General features: G+C 35.7%; 1 protein-coding gene across 1 annotated transcript; it reads right to left on the bottom strand.

The window, feature by feature from the left end:
* Window positions 1–305: 305 nt before the first annotated feature.
* Window positions 306–3,795, bottom strand: LOC18424586 (Tetratricopeptide repeat (TPR)-like superfamily protein). The gene has a single exon (XM_006829171.4). The coding sequence runs from the start codon at window positions 3,653–3,655 to the stop codon at window positions 1,220–1,222; it is 2,436 nt and encodes an 811-aa protein (XP_006829234.1). The 5' UTR covers window positions 3,656–3,795; the 3' UTR covers window positions 306–1,219.
* Window positions 3,796–11,608: the final 7,813 nt, after the last annotated feature.

Genomic DNA, 11,608 nt, shown 5'->3' with positions numbered 1-11,608 from the left:
ACCAGGGGAACAGCAAACCCATGGTCCAATAAGCATAAACCAGATCCATCCACCAAGGAATACAAATCTATTAAGGATCACATTTAATCTATGTTGACATTAACAGGGAAAAAATTAAGAGAACATAAATTTATTCCACTGACAAATGAAGTGGAAAAGAATAAAAATGATATAAGAATTAAGCAAAGCATGTGATACGATAAAAGAATGAGCATCAGAAATAACAACAGAAAATATAGAAATATAAAAGAAGGGAGGAGCAAAAAGGTGTGAAAAAGTACTTCACAAACTCAAGAGTGGCAGCATATAGAAGTGGCAATACTTGATAAATCGGAATAGCCTTCAGAGCTGGCTGCTTCCCAAGTTCCTCATCTCCAAAAATTGGTAGCTGCAAGAGTTTCTAACCAGCTTGTGCAAGAATACAAAGAAATACACAAGTCAACCAGAAGACATATACATATTTAACTATGAAAGAAAGATGGAAAACTCATGGTCCGCATAAAGGGAACAGAAACTGAGAGTCATCGGAAAGGAAGAGCAGAAGGTTGCATCAAAAGAGCTCTTGTGAGAACTTCAGAGTCCTGATAAGCTCCCAAGAATTGTCATGCAGAAAATCTGAAAGAAGCCATGCGAACTGGCATTTCCAAGATGAGGTTCCTCTGCCAAAGGTCATTCATGAAGCTAAATGTCCATCGATATGTAAATAAGATATGTAAAAATCCCTCAGAATGAAACACAAGAAAACATAAAGTATCTGCATGCACGCAACAATATAACCAGAGGAGATTATTCGGTGGCAATCCACGTCAAAAACCCAACCTAAGTGCTACATGAATCAGCAATTGTCTACCTCAAGACTTTTTGTCACATCATATTCATGCACAGCCTCGTCGCAAAAAACATATAAAATAGAGCTTGTGAATTCATGTAATCCCAATTACGTAGAGATAATCCAAAACTGAGATCACCCCATGGATGGTAAATCAATTTCTACAAAATCACGATTTTACAATTCGTTCAACTCTCTTGCATGCTTAGCAAGCTTTTTTTCCACTCGATCCTCAAGCATAGGATCCAATTCCCTGATATTGGAAAAAAAATCCATCTCATCTTGGAATTTTCTTGCTCTACAGTAACCATCAACAATTAATTTCACTGTTACAAAATCGTGATTTTACAACTCTTCCATCTCTCTTACTCGTGTTACAAAATCATGATTTTACAACTCTTCCATCTCTCTTACTCGCGTAGCAAGCTTTCTTACTGATTGATCCTCAAGCAAAGGATCCAATTCCCTGATATTGGAAACAAAATCCATCGCATCTCGGAATTTTCTTGCTCTACAATAAGCATCAATGACGGTGTTGTAAGTCAGCTCATTAGGCCTACAATTGTGTTCAACCATATATTTAATGACATCTCTCACCTCTTCAAACAGTCCAAGGCTTGAATAGCCAGCAACAAATGTATTGTATGTCACAGTGCATGGACACATGCCTGAAGCTGTCATCTCAGAGATGATCCTCAAACCATCTTGCATGAGACCTCTCTTGCAAAACCCCTTAATCACAGTGTTGTAAGACACAATGTCAGGCTTTAGCCCTGAGCTTTGTAGTCCTCTAAGGATCTCTTCGGCTTTTCGATAATCCCCACCTCTCGCATGCATATCCATCAAGCAATTGTATGTGACAATATCAGGATGCAACCCACTCTCATGAATCGAGCATAACATATCTTGTGCCTGATCATACATCCTATTTTTTGTGTAAATAGAAATCATGGAGTTGAAGATGACCAAATCAGGCTTATACCCATTTCTCTTCAGCTCCTTGAAAGCTCTCTCCATGCCATTCAACTGCCTACATTTAAAATATACGAGCACAAGGGTCCTCAATAGCACCCAACTTGGGAAAATCGACCCACCATAAACCTCAGATTCGATATCTCGTATCCCTTCCATATTACCTCCCTTACCATATGCATGTAGCATAAGAGAATGGGTTGTTTCATTAGGCCTGTACCCCTTACTCCTAATGTCTCTAAGAATAGTTTCAGCTGCCTCCCAATCTCCCCTTCTTGCAAATGCGTTCAAAATCGAATTATAGGTTGAGAGATCAGGTGTAAAACCAGCCTTAATCATCTCTTCATATATTTGCAAAGCATGAACCCCTCTTCCGCAACGACCATAAGCACTAATCAACGTATTGAAAGTATCTCGATCAGGCTCAACCCCACAGTTCTTCATCTCCTTAAACACTTGATTCACATACTTCTCCTTCCCCTTAGTTCCACACATGGCCAACATTGTGTTCCATGTGACCCTGTTTGGAACACACCCATTGACTTTCATCTCACTTAAAACAGCCATCATCTCTTCCGACCTCAATTTCCTACCAAGCATCCCAAGAATCGCATTATAAGTACACAGATTGGGTGGGCATCCCAAACTTCTCATTCTATCAAATATTTCTAAGGCTAATTCCTCTTTTCCAGCCTTTCCATATGCATTTATCAAAGTAGTGTAAGTTACAGTATTAGGCATCACACCTCTAGAGCTCATTGTATCAACAACAGAAGCTGCTTCTTCTAAGAAGCCAGCTCTTATATAAGCAAGAACCAATTCATTGTATGTTACAGTGTCTGGTGGGCAATTGCTTTCTTCCATTTCTTTCAAAGTTCTCAACGCTTCAGAATGAATTCCAGCCTTTGCAAAAACACTGAGAAGAGAATTATAGGCCACCTTACCTGGAACATAGCCATTTGATTTCAACCCATTGAAAAATTTGACTGCCTCTTCACACAGGCCTTCACGGCCACAAGCAGATATCACTGTACTGAAAGTAAACTCATCAAGTTTCAATCCTTTCTCTGTCATCTCATCAAGAAGCCCCAATATTTGATTCCATGACCGACCCATCCTCCCATAAACATCAAGCATTATGTTGTAGGTAACCAGAGTGGGTTCAAGACCTTTCTCTTTCATCTTCACAAAGAGACTAATTGCCTTTTGATAGTCACCCATTCGAGAATACGCATAAAGAACAGAAGTGAGGGATCGAACATCTAGACTGCATTCGTCAGCGTCTGTTCTCTCGAAGAGCTTTGAAGCAACAGAGTGCTGAGACTCCCGGCTCAAAACCCTCACCATTAACTCCACAGCTTTTTGGTCCAATTTTGATGGGTTTTGGGCAATGACCCATTCAAACAAAAGCAGAGCCTTCTCCCAGTTGCCGCAGAGCTCTAAGCCCTTTATGAGCCCAAATAAATCAGAACCAAGAACCCCATCTTTCGCGGAATCTAAGAAGCCATAGATAGTATCAGAGCTATCACTAAGCTTGAGAATAGAATTGAGGATTGACTTCGAAGATTTTGAGAGGAAGGGGAGACGGGCGGGGATCCGAATTGGATCATGGGTGGGCTTAGAGAGAGAGGAAGAGTGGCGAAGAGATGGGTAGTTGGGTTTTGAGGGGAAGTGGATTGTGTTGTTTGGAGGAGGAGAAGAGAGGTGGAGGAGGTTTTGAAGGAGAGAGTCTAAGGGGAAAGGGGAGGAAGAAAGAGAGGGAGGCGGAGGTGGTCTGAAGCCTGTATGATGTGTTGAGGAATTTGCAGAGGGGATTGGGAGAGAAGGTCGGAGAGAGAGGGCGTCTCCAGCCATTAGAGCAACGGCAATGGAGAGTTGAAGAGAGAGAAAGATGAGAGAAATGGCAGTGGAGTGTTGAAGAATTGTGTAGGCCGATTGCGTTATCAAAGGCGTGGGGACGAGCGTCGATGCAAGCCCCGTCTCTCTACAGTCACGACATAGTTTTATGTAAGTTTTTTTTTCTTTTTTTTATGAGGCTGCAACCCCATTAAAATAGGGTGCGGTTTGTATTGAGCATAGGCTCTAAACAATCAAATTAGAGCCTACCTTCAAATAGTATCGAGAAATATAATTTCAATACTGGAAATCTGTTCGATAGCCTTAAAATGTATTTTCATCTTTATTCATAAACTTTAAAGCTTATAACAATAGTGTAGATTGAGATATCTATGAAAACTTGAAAATCTTGAAAATTGATGGTCTAAAAATGCGTTACAAAATACACTATTTTCAAAACTTGAAATCTATTTTTTTCTTATGCCCATGCATCTTGATGTCGAAATGATTAATTTGAGGATATTTGGGCATGAAAACAACATCTTCTAGTGAAATTTTTGAGGTGGGCTCGAATTTGATTGTTTAGAGCCTCGGCTTCATATAAACTTTTCCCCTTAAAATAAGGATGAGGTTTCTATAAGTTTACATCAAATCCCCATTTGGAAAGCACTTTTGTCCATGATGGTTCTAAAATCAATTTCCAACACCGACGATGAAATTTGAAACTAAAAAAAAATGCTGCATATCTCATTGGTGTGTGAAAACTTATTTTTAAAGTAAAATAGATGGTCTAGATAATTTATTACGATATACATAATTTTTAGAGCTTGAAATCCTATGTTTATTCACAATCATAAGGTTCAAGCAAAGATGATCAATGTAAACATTTTCTAATTTTTGAATTGCAATTTTCGATGAGTTATGAAGGGAGACTTTACTTATTTTGATAGGGCAAACCATTTTCCTTTATTGAGTTTTGCAATGTGTTGAGTTTTGCAATGAGGCTTTATTTATTTTAATTTATTTTAAGAAAAATGGTTTGATAGGGCTACAGTCATATTAAAATAAGTAAAGCCTCACCACATAACTCAGAAAATTACAATTGAAGCATTGAAAAACATTTACATCGATCATATCGGCTTGAATATTATTAGGGTTGTGAAAAAAAATTAAGATTTCAAGCTCTAAAAATAGTGGATATTGTAACAAATTATCTAAATGGAGCATTTCACCCTAAAAATTAATGTTCATAGATCCACAAGATCTGTACTATTTTTTAAGTTTCAAATTTTATTATTGCTATTGGAGATTGATTTTAGAGCCATCATGAAAATTTTCGTTGCCGAAAGTGCTTTCGAGAAGAGGATTTGAGGTGAGGCTTTATTTTGTTTTCATGAACCGTAGGCCTTATAGAAACTTCATCCTCGGTAAGAGATGTAGTTTTGGTATTGAAAAAGGACATGGTTTCTATGTGGCCAGACCGCATATTGTAGACGCTTAGCAATAAATATATTTTTTAATATAATTTTATCCCAGTTTTTAAAAAATATATAATCTTTAACATGGAGATCATGAATGTGCAAAATAATAATAATTTGAAAACAAGAAATAATAACTATATTAAAAAAAAAACATTTGGACCGTTAGTTACACTTGCTTTCAGATGGACCACCTATTTGCATCCATCATTAAAATGGATGCCTTATACGTCTGAACCGCATATTGTGGAAATGTGGCCTATCCTGCATGAAAAAATCTTCAAATAGTTTATGTAGTTTATAACGCCTTGGCCATTATATTTTTAAAAAAGAACTAGGATTTCAAACAAAAAATTACTAATTTTTATTGTAATACATTATCTTGACTTTCTATGTCCATGAAGGTTTTCCCTAAAAACCGCCACGAACTTACGGAAGCCATGGCAGTCTCAGCGTCAATTTTGAATGAAAAAAATCCCATCACAGATATGTTATATCCATGACGGACCGCCATGGACATGCTATGTCTGTGACGGTTTTGCCTTAAAACGACCACGGACCTACGGGAGCCATGGCAGTCCCCCTATATATTTTGTTTCCAATTTACGTAAAAAAGAAATCTCGTCACGAACTTAGCAAGTCCATGACGGACTGCCACAGACATGTTGGGTTTGTATTGTGAGTTGTGAGAGTACTTTTGAGTGTGGGTTTGTATTCTGAGAGTACTTCTGATAGTGTGTTTGTATATTTGGTGGTGTGTGAAGCTTCGTCCGAATTTCTGTGTCATTCTACTAGTGTTGTTACGTAAGTGTTTTAGTTTGATTTATGGAAGATTTTTATATATGCATATTCAGTTTTCGTATTGAGGAAATCTTGAAGTCTTTACTTTGACTGTCTAAGTTTTCAGGAATATTGTACAATAACATATTATTTGTGGTTTTATTCCTTTTAAAAAAAAGTGCTTCTGGTTTTATATGAGTTTGTGGTACGTTGATAATAGAGCAGAGTTAAAAAAAAAAAGCCCAAAATTTAAATAACAAAAAAATTTAGTAAGGCTAGTCCAGATTAGCAAAGTTGTTGTGGCCTATTAATCTTGTGACTCCCAAAAGTATCAAGGTTAGGGCATTGTTCTAATTGAATGGCTGGTTTTTTGAGAATCATTGTCTCATAAGTCTACTAGTACTTGTGGTAAGCTTAGAATAAACAATAGTGAGGAAATAGTAATAAATAATGTAGAAAAACAACTTCAAAATTGGAATATTCCTAGGGTCCCCTCATGTGATATTTATAGAAAAAGATCATTTGAATTTAAAAGTGATTATATTATAAAGACCGTTAAGAAAACCATCACAGCTAATGAATATCAAAATAGAATCGAGTTATTGTTGAGATCTCTGATTGAAGAACATTAGAAAAAAAATATATCAGTATTTGGATATAGGTTTGATCCAAGTTGTGATAAAACCTTTAATCAGAATAGGATTAGACAACTCGATACTTCTCTGTGTAAGAGATTGTAGGCATAGGAAAATTATTGACTCCCTACTAGGGATTGTAGAATCAAGTCTAAGTGAATGACCTATTTACTTTAATTATTTTCCAAATTTTTAAGTCTCATTGACAGATAAAAATATCCTCAAGGTTCTAACTTTAAACCTAAAGACTTAAGGATTTGATATGGATATCGGATCCCAAAATCTAGCCATAATCTATAGAATATGCTATAAGGCTTTGACTACGCTTTGTCCATAGATCAAAAGGATTGATGAAAAAGGGACGAACAGTATTTTTTCAAACTAAAGTAAGAAGATCCAATTTAATAACTCCTAGAACTATTGTCTGGAATGAAATCAGGTTGCCTAATAGGTGGAACCTACAAAATGATGTTCAACCAAGACCTCTTGAAAATAAAGAGGTTGAACAAATAATTGAAAATGATAATGGAGAAATTCAGATCCAGTTTACCCCACTAAAAAGTGCTAGAATAAATATAGCTGATGGTCAAACCAGAATTCCCTATAGGGTTACATGCTCTTCTATCCCTCAAAGTGAGCATGAAAAAGATTATCAAATAATTATTTTAGAAAGAATCAGGACAACCAATGGACAAGTTCTGAGACATTATTACATGGTAGAAACTCCTGGATCCTCAAAATATCAGGAAGAATTAAGAAATTATACTAGTTCCACCTTATCAAATATGGTGTTTGACCTTAATGTATTAAGTAAAGAAAGGGTATTTGAAATGGATAAAATGGCTATAGACAATGATTTTTACTCTGAAGAAAATAAGGAAATGGTACCATAATGAGTTTAAAGAAAAGCTCAGGATCATATTTTATGAAGAATTTGTAAAATTTGTATAAGAAGAAAGAGTATTTCTTAAAAGGTCAAGGAATCCAGACTCTTAATTTCAAAAAAGAATTAAACATGGTAAAAAATAAATTCCAAGTCTTTACTACTAAAGACGGGAAAGAAATCCATGTTGTCCATCCTCCTAAGGTACCTCTGAATATTAATGGGGAGAAAGTTGTTCCTTATAAACTGGAGCCAAAAGGAATAAATCAAACTGCAACTATGGAAAGCATAAACCATATTATTGAACAAAACAATTATACAAAACTATATTTGAAATGCTTAGGTAAACAAGTTACTAGAATATAACCCATGATTAATAAAGAAGATACTATAAAACAAAATCCTTAAAAACTAGGACAAATATCATATATTAGGAATAAGGAAAATGAACAAATTATATTCAAATCTCCTCCTAGACTTCCAAATAAGACTTTTAAACTTAATCCAGTTACCAGTGAATTCCTAAATCAAATTATTGCCACATTGTCTCAATTAAACATTAAAAAAGAAGACCCTTAGGGCTCAGGTCAGGCCTTAACTCAACAAGACATAACAGAAGATTACTTGGAAGAAGAGTTAGCCAAACTTCTTTGGCCGAGACGTTTCTCTCTCCATTCTCTACTCTCTGAAACTTCTTTGGCCGAGAAAGCCTTGACTTTCAATGGTCAGAGCTCTGCACAAAAACCAAATGCATTGATGCCAAAGCCTCTTCAACTTGATTAGAACCCTAATTGTTCTCTAATTCAAGAAGCTTTCTCAACAAAAACAGAGGAATTTGGTTTTCCATCATCATCATATCCCTAACATACTGAGAGAGTGCTCCTAAGAGATTGGGTTTTTGGGGTTTTCTCTTGAGAAGGTTGTAAGCCTCCAAGAATGGAGCGTATGCCAAGGGGCTCTCCTCCATTGCCCTCCTCCATGTATGACTAGAAGCCTCTATACATTGCTACTTCCATTTTCTCTCTTGGTTGGGTAGGACCTATTGACTCCCGAGAGAGAGAGAGTTTGGGGGTAGAGAAAGAGATCAAGGTATGAGAGAGTTGGGGGCAGACAAAGAAAGAGAGGAATGAGAATAAGAGAGAGAGATGGAAGCCAATATGTCGGAAAAAGAAAAATTGAGAGATAAAGAGATTACTTTGATCGTCTATATATCTTTTGTGATATTGGAAGGCTTCTTAAATCTCTTTCTTGCCACAATGGGAAAACCATTAATAAACCGCAACCTAAAAAGGAAAGAGCAAATTGGGGGAAAAAGCAAATTGGTGAGGGAGGATAAAGAGAGAAAGAGAGAGGATGGTGGAGAGAGGTAGAGAGAAAAAAAGGAGAGGTAGAGGGAGAAATTTTTTGGAGAAGATAGAGATAGCTGTCTGGTATTTTGAACACTGGAAAGCTGTTTTTTTGTTCAAACTAAAAAACCCACTTGACTTGAGTTCGGTTTATTGGACAGGGGGGTAACTTGGGGAAAAAAAAAAAAAAAAACGTCGGGGAGAAAGGTTGCCGCCCATAATTCGAGACAAACATATTCCCATTTTGTAATTGATTCCCCCCCCCCCCCCCCCCCCCCTTCAAATATGGTCCGTACGTAAATTTCTCTTAAAACTATTTTTAATTATAAATACAGATAATATGAAAATACAAAAATATGTCACATGATACATATAATAAAGTCATAATAAAAATATTCAGCACAGAAGAAGAGGAAGAACACATGTACTTTTTCATCTTGAAGGCATTAGGAACCAATATGTACTGAAAAAAATTTCAATATAAAGTAAATCGACCTAAACCAAACAAAAATTCCAATTAAAGTTAAATATATGCCTGATATATTTGATCAGATCATCTTATAAGCAGATAAAAGGAATCCAGTCCATATATTGTCAACTGATGCATCCGTAGGTGTAGAGGTAAGGTGCACCTTCAAATTTTATCATGGTATATAATTTTGATGTAAAATGTTCTTAGGATTATCTCAAAATCTATTTTTCTATCTAATTATAAAATTTTAAATTTCAAATATGGTTAAAATCAAGTAGATCTAAACATATGAAAATCTTGAAAATGGACGGTGTAGATAATATGTTGTAAAATGCACTATTTTTGAGACTTAAAATCTTTTTATCTTTCATAGTCATACATATCGATGTCGAGATGATCAATCAAACGGTTTTTCAATATTAAAACTATATTTTCCGATGGATTTTTGAGGGGCATCCGTAGTTTTACATTATAAGGTTGCATCCTTATATAAACTTTTTCCATTATCAAATACCAAATGCCAAACCAAACAAAAATCCCAGTTCAAGTTAATATGAAACAATACATGCCTGAGATATTTGATCAGATTGTCTGGTAAGCAGATAAAGGGACCGCAACTCATATATTATCAAATACCAAAAGCCAAATCAACAATTCATTTCAAAAGAAACCAAATATTTTCACATAAGATATAGGCATATTCAACTCTAACGATACATAACACCACCATATCCGTACCTATATATAAAAAATAGAGAATAAACATGCACTAATACATTTAAACTCAGAATAGCCAATATTAAAGAACAAAAGATCACCAAAGGGAACTAACCAATTCTAATACTCCAAAGTCACATATAGAGATAGGTGAGAGAGAGAGAAATTATGATGATGATATAATAAGAGGGAGAGAGTGGGTGAGACATTTTCAGAAGGAGAGAGATTTTAGGAAAGAAGGAGAGAGAATTTAGGAAAGAGGGAGAGAGATATAGAGAGAGTTTGTTGGAGAGGGAAAGACTTCTAAATTTTGTCAGACATTTAAGAAAAGAGACAATAGAGAGAGAGAGGATGTGTGAGAGAGAGAGATAGTGTGGAGAGAGGGATGTGTGAGAGAGAAAGAGAGATAGATTAGAGAGAGAAACAGAGATAATAACCAAAAAGGAAACTTTCGATCTCCCTCTCTAATACACCTCTCATCTCTCTCTAACTTTCTATCGCTCTTTCTCTTTTGGGCAAGCTTTCTATGCTTTTCCTACAACATAAAACTTAAATATTTTCCCTTATCCAACTGTCCATTCTGAATGGAGGGCTAAGATTGTCCCAATCACAATGTCATGTCTCTACACTATTTTTTTTATAAACTATTTTGACGTCAAACTTTGGACATCCAATAATCTATTAAACTCGCACTAGTGAAAAATATAAAAAAGTATTTTCAATAAAATAAACTGATCAAAATACCCTTGAAATTTTCAAGGGGTATTTTGGTCATTATATTTTATCAAAAAATTATTTTTAATATTTTTTATAGGTGCGTCCCAATGAGAAGATAGCACATACCAAATTTCATATTGATACAATTTGTATAAAAAAAAACTAAGATAAAGAAATTGTCATGATAAACTAAAATCAGACGGTGAGTGACTCTCTTGATCAAAATTGGACGGCTGGATGGTAGGGGAGGATAATTCTTCTATGTTGTAGGGGAAGTATAGAAACATTTCTCTTCTCTTTTTATGAGTAATGAATAGATAAATAAAAAATTCCCCAAAACTCTCTAAATGATAAGCCCTCTCCTCTCTCTCTAACTTTCTAACTTTTTATCTCTCTTTATGAGTAATGAACAGATAACAAAAGAATTCTAAAAAAATCTCTGTAAATGCAATGCCATCTAATGCTTTATACATTGCCTCCTAGAATAATGGTGCGTGATAGAGAGAGAACATGCGAGAGAGTGTGGAGAGAGGGGTGTGTGAGAGAGAGAGAGTTAAAAAGATAGATATAAATTATAATATCACCTTCCATATCTATCAAGAGGGAAATGGAGAAAGGGGAGGGAGAGAGAACGAGAGAGAGATAAATAGGGAAAAGAGGCGGAGAGAGTTTGTTGGAGAGAGAAAGACTTCCAAATTTTGTGAGAAATTTATTATGGAAAGAGATGGTAGAGAAAGAGAGGACATTAGAGAGATAGAGAGATAGTATGGAGAGAAAGACCTCAAAGAGAGAAAGAATGAGAGATAAAGAGAAAGAGAAAGAGAAAGAGAGTGAAATAAGCCATCTAATACTTTCTATATTTTGAGAGTGAGATTTAAGGAAAGAAGAGAGGGAGAGAGAAATATGGTGTTGGGAAGAGGGAGAGAAAATGGATAGTGAGAGC

Source organism: Amborella trichopoda, chromosome 12, assembly GCF_054954075.1.
Source record: "Amborella trichopoda isolate Santa Cruz 75 chromosome 12, AtrichopodaSantaCruz75HAP2 v2.0, whole genome shotgun sequence".
Taxonomy (NCBI): Eukaryota; Viridiplantae; Streptophyta; class Magnoliopsida; order Amborellales; family Amborellaceae; genus Amborella; species Amborella trichopoda.
This window is presented reverse-complemented; position numbering and strand designations above follow the sequence as displayed.